The sequence below is a fragment of the Thalia democratica genome, chromosome 5, assembly GCF_965202585.1.
Source record: "Thalia democratica chromosome 5, ktThaDemo2.hap1.1, whole genome shotgun sequence".
NCBI classification, from domain to species: Eukaryota; Metazoa; Chordata; class Thaliacea; order Salpida; family Salpidae; genus Thalia; species Thalia democratica.
Window position 1 is genome coordinate 40,832,300 of NC_139169.1, and position 21,696 is coordinate 40,853,995.

The following is a 21,696-nucleotide window of genomic DNA, read 5'->3' on the forward strand; positions in this document are numbered from 1 at the left end:
GACGGCACTAAAGTCTCTGGAGAATATTGTTCGTATAATTCGCTTTTACAAATCATATGCTTAAGTTTCTAGCAAAGTGTATAGTACAAACAAGCTTCAGTGCAATAAAAATTATTTGAAATTTAATCTAACTGTCACATGATTGAGTTAAAAAATATATTAATAAGCTTAAGACCATTCAAAAAATAGAACTAATATTGTATTGTAGTTGTATGATGTTTTAGTATAATTGTTTTAGTAAGTCAGCTAATGTTTTATTTTTCAGTTTTTAGACTAAAAGTATCTATCTTTTTTTTTGTTTTAGTAGTAATGTTTTAGTTTTTTAATTTTATAATAAACCAAACATTTAAAAACTTACAACTTTACGTAAACTTATTATAGTTATTATGTTGATAATGAAGATTAATTTTAAACATTAAACTTAATGTTATATTTTTGTTCTGTTTTTATTAGTTATACAAAATTGATATTTTTATTTTAAATTGATATATTTATTAAATTTACAGTGCAGTTTAAATTACTTTAAATTCGTAATTTTTGTATCATTAAATAAACAAGTATATATATATAATAATTGTTCAGTTAAAATTTGTAAACAACCATAGATTAATTTAAAAGTTAGTTACTACATGAACTTATTACTTTATAATCTAAAAAAAAATATTATTTTACTGCAATCTACTTAAAAAAAGTTCTACTAGTCTTTACAGAAAAGTTTTGAATTTTTAACTTACAAACTAACTTTAACACTTGATATTTATTAGATAATTAGTTAAAATGACGGAAACAGTTATCTTAACAGGGGGTCCACCTTGGGGTTTCAGAATTATGGGGACAGCGAGTAGCAACAGTTTTATTGTTGTTTCACAGGTAAATAATTTGTAGTATAAATAACATACAAACAAAGCATCAGATTGGCTGCTGTTGCATAAGTTCTTTAACTTTTTTTACTAAACAAATGCAAAACGTCTGTAAATGTAAATAAGAAAACTTTTGTGACTACTATATCAATTACTAAATATAAAATATAAGTACTTTGTTATATAACTTCTACTTATAAACTTTAAAGTCTTTTAAAATTGTTATTTGTATTATTTTATATTTCTGTATATTATAACTTCATCTAATAATGTATCACTCAGAGTAATATACAAGAACACTTGTTTTATATGTTAGCTACATTCAAAACACGAAAAATAGTTTATTTAAGGTCCAAAAGTTTGTACAAAAAATAAGTCAACTGCTAACACAAATAATGATTCAAAACTTATTGCAACTGTTTTTTTCATTAAACTAATTACAGAGAAAATGTTTAAAAGGCTCAGTTTCTACCGGTTAGCAAAACTAAACTATTACGTAACTAACCAAATTTATAATAAAATATAGTCTTTTGCGGTCTTCCTAATAAACTTTATGTCGGCAAAAGTTAATTAAATTTGTGGTTAATAATATAATTCTCAGACTTTAGCAGATAAAGTTTATGCACAAACACTTAATAAACTTTGTGCAGCTTTCTTACTTAGGTTTTAACCACAACTTTAGTTTAATATTCTGTGAAAATCTTGAATAGTTGCTGTTTAAAATACACTTTTAAGTTCAAAGCCGTTTTAAAAGGTTAAATTAAAAAACTTTTTTTTTTTCCACTACACTAGTAATTAAGTGGTAAAACTAAAAGGTTGAAAAACCAACTGTTTAACTTTTAACACTTTCAAAGTTTAAAATTTAACTTAAAGTTCAGTTTTTCTCTAAAATCTTTTCAAACTGTTTTTCACAATAGTTTTCGTATTACCATATATTCTTAATGATAAGAAAATCACTATTTAGCAAATAAACTTTGAAAACGTAAAAAAAGTCAAGCTAAATTTAATTGCAAAACGTTTTTGAAATGCCTTCGGTTATACTTTGCATTTTTCTATACTATTATATTATTAGTTATTCTATTTAAGTTTAAAAAGCAGTAATTTTTCGTTAAAATAAAAAAAAGGAATTTTTATACTTTTTGAACACTCAAAGTATTAGCACTTTATGATGAACTTTAAAATATGTATATTTTGTTATTAACATTTCCGCCAAGTTTGTAGCTCTCATTAGTGTTTCTCTAAACGCGTGCAGCAATTTACATGAAAGTATCTACGTCACAAACAAAGTTTTGATAAGTACTAGTAAAAATGTTTGAACATTAATACTTTAATTTAGATTTTTTTAGAAATAAAATTTTTGAAATATTTTTCAACATATTATGCTAATTACAAACCAGATAAAACTGTTTTTTTGTTATCAAATTGTCTAGTGCAGCGATTCTTAACCTGAAGTAAATTTCCCTCTGGGAGTAAATTACCTAGTTTTAGGGGGTAAATTTTCTTTATTACAAGTTATGTATATCAATGTTTTTAATTGCTTCTTTTAATTTATAAGTTAATATTTAGTTGTTTTATTTTTTTAAGTTAAATAAGCTCTTTAGATTTTTCTATTTTTTATACTTAGTAAGCCTAAAGTTAAAAAAATCTAATATTTTTCCTCAAGTTAAACACTATTTTGTAAGGGTAAATTTGGTAATTACCTTCCAAAAAGGGGTAAACTTGATGATAATCTTTCAAAAAAATATAAAAAACGAAAAAAAAGGTTAAGAACCGCTGGTTTAGTGTGCAAAAACAATTTTTTCAGTAGTTTACTGTGCACAGCTTTTAGATTCAAAAAACAGTGTAACATTATAAAACAACTGATGTTGATACGACAATGTATCAATGCATTTTTCAAAACCTTAAAGCACAAAAAAAATTAAAGATAATTCAAAAGTTAATTTTTATGCGTTACCTAACAGAAATATAAACATAGCCACAAACATAAAAACTACTATAACTTTGTTTTACTATTTCGTAAATTTATTTGTAAATTGAAACTAAATTTATACTTATGTTTTAGTTTTAATTTAAAAAAATTGTAACTCTGTTAACAAAAAATATAGAATTCTAGTATATTAAACGTAAGTGTTCAAAGTAGTTAAGCATTTAATATTTAAACTGGTGATAACTTTAATTAATACCTAGTTTGAGTTTGTAGATAAAACGTAGGTTAAACTCATTAGTAGTAGACAAGGTTAATTAAATCTCAGGTATATATCTATGAGCTCTAATCTAATAGTGTTCGGTTAAAGATGTACTAAATACTTAACATATATTTGACAAAAGCACTAAGCATCAAACCACAGTGGTTTCAGTGATTACTTAACAAAATCATAGTTTTAATTTTATTAAAAGGTGGTGTTTAAATTAAATGATTCACAAATGACTTAACAAAAGAGCTAATAGATTAAAATTGTGGTATTAAAAATCTCGATGACGATAAATTATTACTTAAATTTTTTACTATATTGATTTTTACACAATCAACCTTTCAATAAGTATTTCTAAACATATGATCACTTAACTTTTTAACGAAATCTGAATATTATTTAAAACGAGTAATACGTACAAACATTAGACTTTTGTAAAACCTTTAAAGTATTTTTAACTACATTTGAATTATAGCAAACATATTTAACTGTTAAATTTTAGATACATATTGATAAAAACACAAAAGGTATATAATGAAGCACATATAATATACATCAAATGTTATAAAGTTTATAAACATACTATAGCTTGACAGAGATACGGGTTTCAAAGTAGAGATAAATAACACTAAAATATATTTGATGTTAGATATGATATTACCGTATACGAGGTTGGTACGTGTCTTATATTTTAACTATTAAATTGAAAAAAAGTTCAATTAAGCACCTTAGTAATTGTGTGAATTGATAACCATTGTAGTAATTAAAAGCTTTATGTATTAAAACTACTTAATCTTTTTCATTTTATCGTATTACTAATTTACTAATGATCATATGTAAGCTTAACACAATTAGTAATTTAGTAAATGAAATAAGTTGTGGATAATATATATAACATAAGCAACTTAGATGTAGTTTTTTATAAATTCTTTCATTAAAAATTAAACAAAATTCAATGTAAGTCCAATGTAGATACATAAAAATAGGCCATTTAATACTTTAAATGTTTATTTTTATACCTCAGGTAGCTAAATTCTTTAGATATACTAGATTTTTTTTTCATTATAAGTCTTTACAAAGTTTATGATACACAAAAAATCTTCAAACTTGGCTATTGCATTTTGTTTCAAACGATAATAAAATAGCTTTTACCTCTAATCACCATTTTAAATAGGGTTAATCCTGTCAACACACCGGATAACTATAAAATAATTTTTAATTTTGTTATTATTATTATTACTTACTTATTTTTCTTATATATTATCCTTCAGGTAAACCCTGATAGCATAGCTGGAAAGGCAGGTCTCCGTAGTAGGGACATTGTTTTAGCTATAAATGGGATCGTTTTGAAGAACTGTAATCTTCAAGGAGCAATGGATATCATAAGAAACTCACCAGGAACACTTCAATTGCAACTTAAACTGTTTGTTTTTATTACATCTTGTTTATACAGTTCTAATTTATTAATGTTAGGTATTGCAATAAGATTTGATTTAGTTAGTTTTATTAACTTTGTAAGTTTTTATTTTGGTTCATCATTTTTAATAAACAAGTAGATTTAAAAGATGAAAAGTAATTATACTTTTTAATAAGTTGTCGTTAAAGTTTCTCTATCTGTTAAATAATTGTTAATGGTTTCCTAACTGCATATAAACAACTTGTGTTCTGTTAATTCCTACTTTAAATAAAAGTTACAGGTAAACTAGACTTTAACAAAAAGTAGAAGTATACCTTAGTAAAAACTGTTTAAGTAAAAATGTTTATTTTTTAACAAAATTATAAAGTAAATTTCAAAATAACATAATCAAAATAGAAATTTTTTTAAAAGTAAAACTATAACAAGTATTACTAAACTTAGTCAGTATATTTATTTGAATGTCGGATTATGAAATGAGTATGATAAAGTTTAATCTTTAACACTTTGTTAAAATCTATTCGTCTATATTTACTTGTCATCTACGTAATTAATCTCAAAATAAAACAGTTTCTATTTTCAAATTTAAATGTCAAAGTTTATCAAATATTAACAAATTTAAACATAACATTGTGTTTTAAATGTTTAATCTATGAATTTTAAATTTAATTAAGTTGAACTTTATTTAATCTTTCGACACTAGCAAATCAATAAAAGGCTCAAATTATTTTCTTAGACGAGACCAAGTATAGCACAAATTCAAACAAAAGTCTAGTTTTCTATGTATATTATATAATTTGCACTAGCATATACCAATGAAAATTGATAACCCTAAAAATTGTATAATTTTATGTGATTAAACTAGTACAATAGATAACTTGAAATTCTATTTTAACCATTAAACTTTTACAAAGTGTAAGTTTGTTGCTTTTATGACAGAAAGCAAAATTGTTAACGCAAAATTAAACCAAACTTTTATGTCTCTGACGAATCGCTGGTTTTCAGTCAGCAAACACGCAATAATTTTTTATGACGTCATAATAAAATGTTACATAGTTATCATTGCAAAATAATTTCAATCTATAAAAATTACTTTATAACAACTATTTGTTTAAGAAATTTGTTAGCAGTAGTTAGTTTTTTTATTTATAAAAAAACTTAAATTCACTATAACAAACTACTACTTTATTATCAATCTAATATTGTAACCAATGAGGGCTTATGTAGTTAAATAGACTTGTAAATCTTTTAAGAATTTCATCTATCTACCTAAGAAAAAAATTAACTTTATAGAACTTTTGGAATTAGTGATAAACTAACTTAATTCACCATTTGTGAAAGATACTGGGAAAAATGAAACATAATTCACCTTAATTTTAAAAGTAGTAGTAACTAGGGTGTGAATAGGTATTTCAAATATGGAACAAGTTTTTAGCTTATAGTTACCTTTCTGAACACTGTTGATTAAGTGGGTAGGTGTCAAATTTCGACCCGTTCCCTGATTAAGTACACCCAGAAATATCAAAATTAATTCATTTCATTTTTCTAGCTAAAAATTAATTAGAACTATCTATGAAAACTTTAATTTTTTTTATACATTAGTTAATGTTATAGTTTCTAATAATTAACTTATGTATATGTTCTAGTATTAGTTCAAAAAACCTGATTTAAGTGATTGAAGTTTTAATCTTAAAACCAATAATTATTAGGTGAAGTCATTACTGTTAGTATTAGTCGAAAAATAAGATTTGTTTTAAACGAAGGAGTTACTTTAAGTGTCTTTAGAATTTGTTTTGAAAATGTTTTGTCTATTTTTAAAATCAAAATATTTAATTTTTAAATAACTTAAATAACATAAATGAAACCATATAAATTTTTTATTTCTAATTTATAAGTTACATTTTAAGGTATTATAATATAATATTCTAAAATATGTAAAAAATTGAATATTTATTATTATGTAACTATTGTAAAAAGTAGTGGTGCTTGAAAAATAATAAACAAATTTTAATTAATGGCAAAAAATGTAGTTAATATGTATAAAATGTTGAAATAGTAACTAACAGTTAGATTGATGTACATCCGAATGAGCTGAATTATTCAAAGAACATCTTGTTATAGTTGAAAATATTTGGTCAAACCTCAAAAAACCCATTCACAACCTCTTCGTGGCCGTCCATTCACAATTTTGACTAGCATTCACAATCTCTCCGTCCACGAAATCGGTTGGTTTCCTGGATTCCCATGTCCAGTCCCTGGCCGGGTCGGTTGTACATTCCTCTGAGCGGTTCCGCATTTTTTATGTTCTAGGTTGTCAGTTTTTGCGTAATTTGATTCTCATTTGCTTGTGGTTCGATAGTTATTAGTCTTCGTGGGCGCATTCGACTGTTAATCTTAAAGGTGATAGGTTTGTAGGCCGTTGTGGAGTTACGCCATGTAACCGTCCTCAATAACGATGTTGTAAGGTTGGTTTAGCTGCTCTTAAATAAGATAACAAGAAACGGTTATTTAAAGTATTACAGACGTTCAGATGGAACGCAGGCTTTATTTGATATACTAGTACTTACCATAAAAATAATAATATAAAAACTAGTTATTAGTGCACGTGATTTTATATACAAAATTAATAAACACATTGTGAAATAAGTGAAAGAAGAGAAATTAAAACCAATGACTTCTGATAAGAGCCCAGTAGGCACATATACTAACTACTAAACATTTTGTTGAAATGTACAGAAAGTAGACTGTACGATCAAGTATTCTATCCACATTCTATCAATAAAACCCTTCTCGATTGTTCATCATACGATTCGCAATCCTATCGTCTACACGTAGTTTTGTGCGTTCTCTCCCCGGTAGTAATACGCCGACTCGCGTCTCTCCCGTCACTAATCCGCCGACTCGCGTCTGCAAGCTAAGTTTTAAACTCTTTCTCTCAAATTTACTTCATGCTTCTTTCTCTCAATTTCTATTCTCAATACTAGTTGTGACGTCACTGAAAACATTGAAATTCTTTAATTTTAACTCTTCTGAAATAAAACGAAACATAAAATGTAATGATTGGTTCGTTACATTTTCTGTTGCTTAATTTTTTTTTCTTTTTTTCTTGCTTTTTATTTTATATTTTTCTAAATCTAGTCTCTTACCTTACCTCTCTATTTTGTCTTCATTTTAAGATTTTTTTTTTTTTAAATTCTATTTCTGTCTAGTATCAGTTTCTATCAACATTTTTATACTTAAGATTGTTATATCAACATTACCTTTTAATGTATCAATAATCATTTACGTCTATCATTTAGCACCTGCACCCACAAACTCCTTCCGAAACCATTGGTAGAATAAAAAAAAATAAATAAAAGATAAAAAAACAAGTAAATAGAAAAAAAAAATTGTACATAAGTTAATTATTTAACAAGAATATGGTATTTTTAATTACATGTGTATATACTTTTCTTAATTAAAAATAATTAAATAAGTCAGTAATTCATAGTTTAAACAAAATAATAGTTTTGAAATTAAAAAACTGTAAATTGTTGTTGGTGCTTAAAATATAAAATTTGATTGAATTGTTAATAAAAAGTTAGTGAGTAATGGATTAAAAACACGGCAAAAAATTACAAACCATAACAAAACATTTTCTAAAGTAAACTAATTAATTGATTCAGTAATTCATAATTTGTAAGAATAAGGTTTGGTGTTACAAAAAACTATAAACATAGACAATCATTGTTTAACATACATATTACAATTAATTTTTTTATTTGCCTGTTTGCAGAGCAGGAGTTATGTAAGTAAAAGTGTATGTAGAATTAAAAATCTTATTTTAAGCTAATTAAATCTTAAAAAAACTGATGTTTATGTTATTTTGAAAATTGAATGTTATTTAAAGTTAAGTAATTAAAAAAATTACATAAAAAAACTTATAACAAAACCTAAATGTTGTTTTTCTTCATTTTTTTGATGCAATAAAGTCAATGTAAGTTATTTTTTTTTGTGAATTCCTCGTCAACTTCTTCGTCTCCACCGAATCTTCCATATCAACTTATTCGTCCACACATCATCTTCCATATCAACTTATTCGTCTCCACACATCTTCCATATCAAGTTATTCGTCTCCACACATCTTCCATGTCAACTTATTCGTCTCCACACATCTTCCATGTCAACTTATTCGTCTCCACACATCTTCCATGTCAACTTATTCGTCTCCACACATCTTCCATGTCAACTTATTCGTCTCCACACATCTTCCATGTCAACTTATTCGTCTCCACACATCTTCCATGTCAACTTATTCGTCTCCACACATCTTCCATGTCAACTTATTCGTCTCCACACATCTTCCATGTCAACTTATTCGTCTCCACACATCTTCCATGTCAACTTATTCGTCTCCACACATCTTCCATATCAACTTATTCGTCTCCACACATCTTCCATGTCAACTTATTCGTCTCCACACATCTTCCATATCAACTTATTCGTCTCCACACATCTTCCATGTCAACTTATTCGTCTCCACACATCTTCCATGTCGACTTATTCGTCTCCACACATCTTCCATGTCAACTTATTCGTCTCCACACATCTTCCATGTCAACTTATTCGTCTCCACACATCTTCCATATCAAGTTATTCGTCTCCACACATCTTCCATGTCAACTTATTCGTCTCCACACATCTTCCATATCAACTTATTCGTCTCCACACATCTTCCATGTCAACTTATTCGTCTCCACACATCTTCCATATCAACTTATTCGTCTCCACACATCTTCCATGTCAACTTATTCGTCTCCACACATCTTCCATGTCAACTTATTCGTCTCCACACATCTTCCATGTCAACTTATTCGTCTCCACACATCTTCCATATCAACTTATTCGTCTCCACACATCTTCCATGTCAACTTATTCGTCTCCACACATCTTCCATGTCAACTTATTCGTCTCCACACATCTTCCATGTCAACTTATTCGTCTCCACACATCTTCCATGTCAACTTATTCGTCTCCACACATCTTCCATGTCAACTTATTCGTCTCCACACATCTTCCATGTCAACTTATTCGTCTCCACACATCTTCCATGTCAACTTGTTCGTCTCCACACATCTTCCATATCAACTTATTCGTATCCACACATCTTCCATGTCAACTTATTTGTCTCCACATATCATCTTCCATGTCAACTTCTTTGTCTCCACACATCATCTTCCATATCAACTTCTTCGTTTTTTTGATTTATTTTGATTTTCAGTTAATTTAGTTTGTTGCTTGTGCCGTTTTCTTCGTGATTCTTGAACTTAAATATCTTTAAGCACTCATATTTTTAAAATATCTTTATTAGAACTTGTTTTGACTTATAACAATGATAATGAATTATTCTTAGTATATATTTATAAAAAGGGTTATTTCATTTCTATTAAATAAAATACTGTTAAGAACTTTAAAAATAAAATTGAACTTTAGCAGACAGCAGGCTATATCATTAAACTTAAGTTTAAATTTTTATATACAAGTTGTGCTTCTTAAAAGTTACTTTTTTTGTGTTAGTACTTAGACATAAGTAGTTCGACTATCTTTCAGTTAATATTACTGGAGATGTTTACTTTTCCAAACTTTAAAAAAAAAATCTTTTCCTCACATAAGATAATAAATATTTCTGAGTTCAGCCAACGAAGTTCGTATAAAATATTGATAAATTGAGAAGTTTCATTGTGTAGTGTCACGGGAATAGAATGCGTGAGCGTTTCACGACTTTTATGTTGTGGCACAGGATTGATAAATACGTAACTTTGACGTGAACATTTCGTTTTCTTTGTTTGGTGACACTGGAGTAGTAGGTGATTTCTGATCACAAAATTAATAATGTGTATCCAACAACTACTGAATAAAAAAATTAATGAAAAACTCTCGCAATAACAAGTTAAATATTAAAAATGCTGCTGACCCTAAAATTTGCATGTCTTTTATGCGAAAAGAAAGTACACTTATTATAGTTTTGAACAAAGTATTTGCGATCTCCAGACTTTTTAAAAACTGTATTAGAATAGCACTCATCTCTGGTTGTTTAATAACTTATAGTTTCTTATTTGTTTAAAGTTTTACTTATTCAATAATTTTTGTGAAAACAAGCCTGCTGCTGATTAATGGCTGATTTTGAAATATTAGTACCAAAAAGTATATTATTTTACCTGATTATATTTGAAAAATTATACACACAATTGCTTGTCATAAAACGTTAAGTTTTTTATTTGAAAATAAGAGTTTTTTAAGGTAGGAATTCAAAATAATATAGTTTCTAAACTTATTACTACTAAATCACTTGACAAACCACTATCTTTTAAAACTCTTCTGTATGTTTTTATTAACTAATAAATAATTATTTTTTATGAGCTTTAACACTCGAAGTTAAAATATTTATTAAAATAATTAAAGTTATATAAGACTGAATGTAAATTACAGTATTAAACTATATATATTTCATTAGTTGAATATTTGTAATATTTATTAGAATTAGTTGACCTATAAATTGATAGAGTAACAAAGACATAGAGTAACTCGGATGTTAATTTACTGTTACAATTTTTGACATTTAACTTAACAATGTTATCACTTGACAATTTTAAAACACTTGATTTGTGGTTATTCTACTTGCTTAAAATGAAAAACAAAACTAAGTTTATATTATTTTTTGTTGATATACAATGCACTAAGATTAATATAATTAAATGAATACTGAAACTTTTTTATTTTTTATAGTTTTATTATATTTACTTACAAAAAACATTTTTTAATTTAGAAAGAGTGTTTTTTTGTTTTCGTAAGTTATTTTTTGTAATATACAACATTTTTAAAAACAAAAGCAGTTAATGCTTTAATTTAAACTATCAAAAATTTAAGGAAACTTTTCATACTTATAAATTTTAAAGAAAAGCTTCAATCGTAATTGTAATTGAACTTGACATTGACTTTAGTAACAAAGATTTAAGATTCATTTTTACCATTTTACGAGCATTAAGAGAAGCTGAAAATTCACTGTTAACATGCCATGCGAAGTTGCTTACGAGTTAAGTAGTTAAACTAGCAATTTAAAAAGGACCAGAACTTTGCGCTTTTTTTTAAAAACCAAAATTTCTTCATTATAAAACCAAATAACATCAACAATATATATATACAAGAAAAAAAATAAGATAATTAATATGAAAACTACAACAGACAGACTATACATATAGTAACTATAAATCATAATATACTTCTAAGCATGACATAATGAGAATAAACTTAATAAGTAATTTGTAGTTTAAGACAACGAAAGTCCTCCATCGATGCTCAAACCCATAAAATGCCTTATGCATAATATCAACATTACTGTTACCTCAACAAATCACAACCTCTTGTGAAGCTATAATCAAAAGTTTATACACCTATTGTTTATACACTTTTTAAGCAAACATTAGTGGAATTTTTTAGACATTAAGTAAGATTGTTAAAAAATAGATAAAGCTACTCATACTTTATATTTTTTTATAGTTCATTTTAATAAACTAAATTAATAAGTTATTAATGCAAAATATTTATTATATTATTTAGATAATTTAATGAAAATATTTAAATGATAACAGTTTTTTTAATCTATGTTCACAGAAATATGTTTGATAGTTATTGTATCATTATAGCAATCAATAGTTAAATATTAAATGTATTAATTAACTTTTACTGAATTATCATTATAACTTTATCAATAGATATAAATCACTATAAGTATTTAAAATAATTTTAAACCTACAGAGAAAACTAATTATTAAACTACAAGTTTGCCGTACAATGTGACGTAATATCAATTGAATTTGAATTAAGTTTTATTTTTTTCATGCTATGTTACAAGAGAACAATAAGACAATTAATTAATAAAATAAAGTGTTTTGGTAAGAAAAACTTCATAGTATGTATTTTTAGGTTCTGTTTTGTTATCGATTTATAGTCAAACGCCATACTAATTAAATTAAAACCAGATGTTATAGAATTTAACAATTGTTATTTACTCCTAACGTTTTAGATTTTACCGATAAAAAAATAAAATCCAATTGAAATTTAAATTGATAAGAAAGTTTATCTTTTACGACAGTAACTATAAAAAATTATCAGATGCTTGTAAAACGAAAATAGCAAGTTTTATTTTGTTATTGTTTGAAAAATTTATTTTTGACAATTTTTTTATGTGAAAATTTTCAAATACTGTCAACCAGTACTCCTATTTGTTTATGATTAAAGTACAATTTTACTGCTAAAATTTAAGTTAACAATGTCGATTTTTTATTCGACGGGAATTTTATCAGTAACAGGTGCGGTTAAAATAATTTAAACTCCTTCCGTTGTTCACAAACTTTAAAATAAAACAAGTTGTTAAAAAAAGATTAAAAGTTAGGCTATAAGATTGTATCGTAATAATTTAAAGTTTAAAAACAAACATTTTAAAAGTTATTAAGTATTGTGTAGTTTATTATACATAAGTTGTAGTTAGAGTATACTAAAACATTCTACACTTCTTATATTCTTAATGAAAACCACACTAACAAAAATAATAGCAACATAATAATACACATGACATAGTTAATTAGTTTGTAAATTTAAACAATAAAACTTTTTTTATTTTTTTATTATATAATATTTGCAATTTTTATGGTTTTTTGTCATATCTTTTAATTTTATGTACTTTTTATATTATTTTTATTATTTTACCAATTAAACATATGAAATAAAATAACTTAAAAATTTAGTATATGGTAGTAACAAACAAAAAAAAATCCTTTAACTGTTTCGATATTTTGAATAAAAATTGTTTTAACAAAACTTTAAGTATAGATGCAAATTAATCCATATTAATAGTTTCCGAATTATATAGGGAAAATTTATAACCTACACCGCAAACACTTGAACAAATTTAATTTGCACTTAAATCAATTCTGAAAGTTACTTAACTACACATTATGTCACTTCTTATACAAAAGTTATTTTCGAAATGTTATAACTTCACTTGTTTAATTGTTATTAACTTAAATACTTCTCGTTTAAACTTATTGTTTTATAGTTATGATGTAAAACACATACAAAGTATCAAAAAAAATCAAAAATCTGATTTAAGTGATTGAAGTTTTAATCTTAAAACCAATAATTATTAGGTGAAGTCATTACTGTTAGTATTAGTCGAAAAATAAGATTTGTTTTAAACGAAGGAGTTACTTTAAGTGTCTTTAGAATTTGTTTTGAAAATGTTTTGTCTATTTTTAAAATCAAAATATTTAATTTTTAAATAACTTAAATAACATAAATGAAACCATATAAATTTTTCATTTCTAATTTATAAGTTACATTTTAAGGTATTATAATATAATATTCTAAAATATGTAAAAAATTGAATATTTATTATTATGTAACTATTGTAAAAAGTAGTGGTGCTTGAAAAATAATAAACAAATTTTAATTAATGGCAAAAAATGTAGTTAATATGTATAAAATGTTGAAATAGTAACTAACAGTTAGATTGATGTACATCCGAATGAGCTGAATTATTCAAAGAACATCTTGTTATAGTTGAAAATATTTGGTCAAACCTCAAAAAACCCATTCACAACCTCTTCGTGGCCGTCCATTCACAATTTTGACTAGCATTCACAATCTCTCCGTCCACGAAATCGGTTGGTTTCCTGGATTCCCATGTCCAGTCCCTGGCCGGGTCGGTTGTACATTCCTCTGAGCGGTTCCGCATTTTTTATGTTCTAGGTTGTCAGTTTTTGCGTAATTTGATTCTCATTTGCTTGTGGTTCGATAGTTATTAGTCTTCGTGGGCGCATTCGACTGTTAATCTTAAAGGTGATAGGTTTGTAGGCCGTTGTGGAGTTACGCCATGTAACCGTCCTCAATAACGATGTTGTAAGGTTGGTTTAGCTGCTCTTAAATAAGATAACAAGAAACGGTTATTTAAAGTATTACAGACGTTCAGATGGAACGCAGGCTTTATTTGATATACTAGTACTTACCATAAAAATAATAATATAAAAACTAGTTATTAGTGCACGTGATTTTATATACAAAATTAATAAACACATTGTGAAATAAGTGAAAGAAGAGAAATTAAAACCAATGACTTCTGATAAGAGCCCAGTAGGCACATATACTAACTACTAAACATTTTGTTGAAATGTACAGAAAGTAGACTGTACGATCAAGTATTCTATCCACATTCTATCAATAAAACCCTTCTCGATTGTTCATCATACGATTCGCAATCCTATCGTCTACACGTAGTTTTGTGCGTTCTCTCCCCGGTAGTAATACGCCGACTCGCGTCTCTCCCGTCACTAATCCGCCGACTCGCGTCTGCAAGCTAAGTTTTAAACTCTTTCTCTCAAATTTACTTCATGCTTCTTTCTCTCAATTTCTATTCTCAATACTAGTTGTGACGTCACTGAAAACATTGAAATTCTTTAATTTTAACTCTTCTGAAATAAAACGAAACATAAAATGTAATGATTGGTTCGTTACAAATCGACGTAATATACTTTTGCAGTTTGTTATACGACATAACTGTTTTAATATGTAAGTTAAACCTAAAAATCAGGCTTTTTCACTTAATATAACAAAAGTATTTAATTTCTGCTAGTGAATGTTTTAATTCCATTATCTTAATAGGCCTATGCAAGTTGTTTAACAACTTGTAAAAGTTATTAAAATGAAACTCAAAAATAACCTACTATAAAGCGCTAATACATTAGTCAGCAATAATACAACATTTACAACAGACTTACATTGTAGTTTTTAGACCGTAATATAACGGTTTTTGTATCTGAATATTCCAATTGTAAAGGTTTACTTTTTAAAATTTGCTTACGTTAAAATTATTATAGCCACATGAATTATCATAAGATCCAACTTAATGTAGTTATAACTGCTTACTTTAAAATCCTACAAATATTAGTTCAAAATATTATAAAGTAAACGATTTAGTGAATTGTATATTATCAACGAAAAACGTCTGTTAAAGTATTTGAAAGAACAAAAATATATGAAACAATAAAAAAAAATTGAAATTATGTGTAGGATGAAATATCAAAATATAAGGTTATAAAAATAAACTAACTTATGTTTAGTTCATACTAAAGTAAATGTATATACTAGCAATTTTTTTTTACGTAACACATTACAATTAAAATTTTTTAAAGAAACTAAAAAATTAATACTTTAAAAATTTTATTAAGACTAGTTAGTTTTTGAACAAATCTAGATTATTATTAAGAAATAAAAAATACAAGGAGAATGGGTTAGAAATGATCAGGTTAGAAGTGATCGGGTTAGAAGTGATCAGGTTAGAAATGATCGGGTTAGAAATGATCGGGTTAGAAATGATTGGGTTAGAAATAATTGGGTTAGAAATGATCTTGTTTGAAATGATCGGGTTAGAAGTGATCGGGTTAGATATGATCGGGTTAGATATGATCGGGTTAGAAACGATCGGGTTAGAAGTGATCGGGTTAGAAGTGATCGGATTAGAAATGATCGGGTTAGAAGTGATCGGATTAGAAATGATCGGGTTAGAAGTGATCGGGCTAGAAGTGATCGGGTTAGAAATGATCGGGTTAGAAGTGATCGGGTTATAAGTGATCGGGTTAGAAGTGATCGGGTTAGAAATGATTGGGTTAGAAGTGAACGGGTTAGAAATGATAGCGGGTTAGAAATGATTGGCTCCCCTTCTTTTTTTAAAGTTTTAACTGTGACTACGAAGAAATATAAATATTTTCACGCTGAAATTATTAATAAACTTTATACGTGCTTCAAATGTTTTCAATCATTCTCATTTAAAAGCCATAACAATTATTGCAAATGAACAGTAACTTTGGACTTCATTTATCTTTAACTTTGTCGTAATTCAAAATTTGTTAATTTTTTAAAATTCTTAAAAGCTAGAGTCACTTATATATCATTATGAACTAGAAAATAAGGTTTTTTAAATACGAGACTAACGTAAAACATTCGTTTAATAAACTTTATAAAATTATAGTTTTAAAACTAAACGTTTTTGCTTTAAAGTAGAAATACTTCTAACATTTAAGAAATAAACAGTAATAAACAGAACGCTTCATTCAGTTGTAATTACAAGTCACCGATTACTCGCATAGAAGTCATAATAAAACAATTAGAAGCGTCATGCCCACTCGTTATTACTTCACCACAACGTCATCTAATGTTTGTATTTCAACGCGAGCATAAAAATCCAGTTGAGAATTTTTTTTAACAACATTGAAAAAGCTGCGAAGCTTAAAAGTTGTTAAAGAAGTATAAAGAAACATCGAAGAAAAGCGTCAAATGGTAAGTGTGAGTATTTATGATTATAAAGTTCAGAAACACCAAGAACTTTATGTTAAGAAAAATAACTAGTAAAACTTTAAGACTTTTTATTTCTCTCAAATAATATTAAGCTGGTTATAAGTTTTATTAAATAAACTCTTGGACGTTTTCAGTTGTTTCCTTAATAGTTTTATTTTTAAACTTAACTTTATGCAAACTCCTATACTATCAATTATATTTTTTTATAGATAAAATACGGTATGAATGCAGTTAGTTAGAATAGATTAATCTGAAAAACTAAATTAATTTAAACTAGCTTACATTTTAAAATTTATTTATTAAAGAAAAAAATTAAAAAAGTTTAAAATTATGCTTAAACATTGCATATAAAGTTAGTTTACTGATAATTGTTTTTTAGAAAACTGATTTGAAAATTAGTTATATTTTTTTTAATATACCGTAGAATATTCTAAAAAGATTATTAGTATCTATTAGACATTTTGCTTAAATAAGTTTTCTTTAAATTTTTGCAACGACAACTAGTTTAACAATAGCCAACTTTTGTAGCTGTTATATTTAGACTTTTGTTTCAATTAAATAAAAATGTAGTATTTTTGTTAGAAGCTAAACTCCAAGTAAATCTTAAATGATAACAAAATTTTATTTACTGACTTAAATAAGTTTTAATGATTTTCTAACAAGCTGTGTAAGTCTTATACTTTAAGCCAAGGATTGTCTACTTTAAATGTTCTAAAATTTATATCATACTTATAGCAACAACAACACATTGTAAAACATTAAAACTTTATGCATAAATTGATTTTATTTATTTAAAATGCTTATTAAAAATAATAATAATGTCAAAACGATTTTTTTTTATCAAAAAATTGTTATTACAATTAACATTTGACTTTTAGCATTTTAAATTACAGTAAATGTTTACTTTAAGATGAACAGTTTAAGTTGTATAGGTAGTACGTAAACATATTTTTTGTTTGAAGTAGAATACAAAATATTAAAAAAAAACACCTTTTAATGGTTAAGCTTTATGCATACTTCACTGTTTATCACTACAAATTGTTATCCAAGTTGGTTATTCGAAGAACCTTACAAGTATACTGAAAAACTTTCTAGTTAAACCGTTTTTTATTATAGGCTGTTTCTTATAAATGTTGTCTTTTATCAACGTTGATAGGTTTTGTTTTTAAAAACCATTTTCACCTTTTAATGAGGCTTTTTGTAGAAAAACTTTAATTTTTTTTCAAGCATTATTAAATTTAACCAGCTTTTTGCTTGTTGGTTTATCATGATGAAGCAGAAAAATTGTATATAAATGTGTGGGCGGTATTTCCAGCTTAATTACTTGTATATAAATATTTAAGTGTAATGAACTTTAGAAAGTCTATTGCAAGTTAAAAAACTCCTAAAAACATGTTAAATTATTTTATATTTTCTAGTTGAGCAAGATAAGACGTTTTCTTACTTTAGAAACTAAACCAGTAGTATTGTAAATATTTGAAAATTGTTTGTTGGTTTAATGCAAACAATCAGCGTCAATGATGTTAAAAGTATATATTGAAAATATCTCTCATTTATTACATATGACTGCATTTAGTTTAAAAACAACTGCTAAGTTGTAGTTTTATTTGAAACAAAAACTTATTATAGTAAAAGAAACTTATTTTTATTCTTCTTAATTTTAAAAAATTGTTATAAAGTGTTTTTGAACCACACTTTAAGATATCAAGCAATTTTTAATGTGACTTATGAGTTGAACTTTATCTTTGTTTAATTTGGTTATAATAAGTTATTGAATTAAAGGAAAATATTTGTTATAAAATAAAATTAATTTGAAATAACAAATATACTACACATTTTACTTTTAGATATTAAATGAAAAAAATCAGATAACAAACGTAAGTAAGTGTCAACAGTTAATTATTTTCTTAACTAATATCACACTATAAGTTAGTTTACTCATACTTAACTAAATACTCATAAGTTTACTTGTAATGTGATAACTGTTGATTAAAATTTCAGTAAGCAAAAAAAAAATATTGTTGGTTTGTATTTTATTATGCTTTAGTATTAGTTGTTAATAGAAGAAAAAGGTAAGATAATACATACTTAACAAAACAATCAATGCTTATATATAACTAAAAATACCAAACTTGTTAATAGTAGAAACTTTTTTGCTTAAATTGTTTGTAATATACAAAAAAAAACTAAGCAAGTTTTATTGTGACTTTGAAAAATATACAGTTACATATTCAATGTTAGTTTTAAAACTATACCAATACATAGTTAAATAAAATAATTAGTGAATAATACTAAAATGGATTTTAGGAAAAAAATACTGTTGTATAATAATTTTACTCAATGTGATTGTCAAAATTCAAAAACTTTAAATAAGACATGTTTTATTGACTGTAGTCATAAAAAACAAGAACTTATATAATTTCACTGTCTTTAATTATCAATAAAACCTGTACACACAAATACAGTTTAAAAAATAGTATATTCTAGTCTGTAGTATACAAATGTTGAAAACTACAATAACAAGTAAAACTGAAATTCTACTGATCTCGTAAACAATTAAACGTTACACTAAGCTAAGCGATAAAAAGCTTCTTTCTTCAGAACAATCGTTTGCTAACTTCGACTAATTAACACAGATGGTCAGAACGATCCTGATTCTGCTTATGGTCCGCTCAATAATGTCGGCACAGTTAGACTGCTACGTAGGATTTGCATACTATAAGGACGGTGCAGAGCAGATATCAAAGCCAAAATCAATACTTTGTGCAGACGGTCTTCAGTGCGTGGCAGGAAAAGGCTCTTTTGAATTAAAATCGGGAAACATATGTGAGTTGTTTTAAGCTTTTGCAATCTGTTAATTTGCGCATTGAAGTTAAGGTTAGAATATGTCAATTGAAAATCAATTCTATTTTAGTTATGGGAATGTACAAAGAATAAAGTTTGGTTTATGTTAAAATCAAAACAATGATACTTTTTTGTTTATTGATAGCAATCAAATCTAGTGCAAACTTAACTTTTTAACTGAAAGTATATAAATATATTGCTATACTACTTGAAACACTATACATTACAATAGATAAGTATAAAGCACTGTACATCACATGACTTTAGATGGTATTATAAAAATGTAAAATGTTTTATAAAGATTATTAAAAATAAAACAGTTTTGTAAAAGTTACGCGTTATTATATAATCTAAAATATCTTTTTTTTTTGAAATGTTTGTAAAACAATCATTAGGTTGAACATTTTTTCAGATGTGGTTTCAGAGTTTAGGGGTTGCCATTCAGCATCGGTTTGTGGAAATATAACACAGGCTCCCGAAGATGAAATGCACAAAGAATTGTATGCTGCTGCCATGTCTGCCCTTGGCATCTCTAGCAGGGATACTGTTTATTCGAACGGGTTGGTTACTCTCAACTAGTTTTCATTACTGGGAAAAAATCTTACTTCGCCTGTTTACTCCCTTACTTTCGTCTTTTTATACTTTTTTATTTGAACGCTTCTTTAAAAAACAATAATTTTTACAGAACATACCCGACCGAGATAGCCTGTTGTTCAACCTCGAATTGCAATGGAGCCAACTTTCTTCCAGCAGGTTTTTCTAAGCCGGAGGACAAAAGTGGCAGTGCCTCGCTTCCAATTAACATAAAAATAACCAGCTTGGCGTTTTTGTTTGCAGTTTTCGTTTAATTTCTACAAATGTGCTATTGAACACAGAATTAAAAAATTAAACTGCCATACTTAGTTTATTCTAAAAGTTATCCTGTCGATACAAAATTTATCAACAAACGACTTGTAAGCATTTTTCTAAACGACTTTATGTAATTGCAAATTTGACACATTATGATGCGATACAATTTGCTAGCTTACTAAAACTTCTTTATTAGTTATTTTCTGTTTGTTAAACTGATTATTTAGTTTAGTTATAAATCTTGGACAGTTATTTTTTTTGTTTTCTTTTGATATATTGTTATTGAGCAACTGATAGCAAAACACATGTTTCTTAAAAACTGTAAAAATGTTTAACATAATTGAAAAATAATACACAATTATATGTACCTAATTTAAGTTTTATATTAGTTAATGTTTTGTTTTAGTTTAATTTAAAGTGATCAATGATTAATAGGCAAAGTAGATCAACATACAAACTAAGAAGTAAAGAGATATGTTTAAAAAATAAATAGCTATATAAATAATTTACGTAACTGTAGTTTGATGTGAAATGTTTCATATAACTTTAGTTTAAGTGTGTAGCTAACTTTTAAATTATTGAAAAGTTTAATTATGTAGCATAAAATCAATGAAAGTTAGCTATTATACATCATAAACTGCGTAATATTAAATTTATTACTTTTTTTTTGTTCTTGTAAAAAGTTATAGCTAAAGTCATTTTTATTTGAGAAACACTTTCTTCAAATACTCAACAATTTTATTACCTAAGTAACCGAGAAACTATAAAAAATTTAAGGTTAGTAAAAATTTAACCAAATATTTCTAAACATATTAATAAGTTGTAGTTATACGAATGAAAAATTGAGAGTTAGCCTAGTCTAACAATCTCACAGACAATGATACTCCTTCGCAGTCTTGTTGATTAAATGGAATTATAAACCTAATAAAGTTTTAAGTTATTTTGTTGATAAAAAGGCTTATGATTATTTTCAAGTCAAATATGTTTCAATTCTACTTAGTTTAATAAATTTTTTTAAATGCCACTACTATAAAGTTTTTCTGCAAGAAAATAAACTTTTTAATTTAAACTAGGCTTTTATAAAAAGTAAAAATCAAAAATGTTTTGGATATTTTTCTGAGTCTCATGCGGGTTTTAATTAGTTTTTGTT

At 26.1% G+C, this 21,696-nt stretch overlaps 1 protein-coding gene across 2 annotated transcripts; it reads left to right on the plus strand.

Annotated features, from left to right (window-relative positions):
• The first annotated feature begins 759 nt into the window (after positions 1–759).
• Positions 760–20,651, plus strand: LOC145837276 (uncharacterized). Of its 2 annotated transcripts, none has more exons than XM_082945077.1 (6): positions 760–870; positions 4,324–4,475; positions 16,590–16,835; positions 19,490–19,679; positions 20,110–20,257; positions 20,383–20,651. In XM_082945077.1, the coding sequence occupies exons 3-6, from the start codon at positions 16,833–16,835 to the stop codon at positions 20,543–20,545; spliced, it is 504 nt and encodes a 167-aa protein (XP_082801203.1). In that variant the 5' UTR covers positions 760–870; positions 4,324–4,475; positions 16,590–16,832; the 3' UTR covers positions 20,546–20,651. The 2 variants fall into 2 exon arrangements, with proteins under 2 accessions (XP_082801203.1, XP_082801202.1); XM_082945076.1 differs by having other exon boundaries at positions 16,600–16,835.
• Positions 20,652–21,696: the final 1,045 nt, after the last annotated feature.

What these genes read in the sequence shown, in the direction of transcription:
- LOC145837276 (XM_082945077.1), top strand. An exon ending in ATTAAAATCGGGAAACATAT is followed by an intron (nt 19,680 to 20,109) that starts GTGAGTTGTTTT and finishes ACATTTTTTCAG; the next exon opens with ATGTGGTTTCAGAGTTTAGG. An exon ending in GATACTGTTTATTCGAACGG is followed by an intron (nt 20,258 to 20,382) that starts GTTGGTTACTCT and finishes TAATTTTTACAG; the next exon opens with AACATACCCGACCGAGATAG.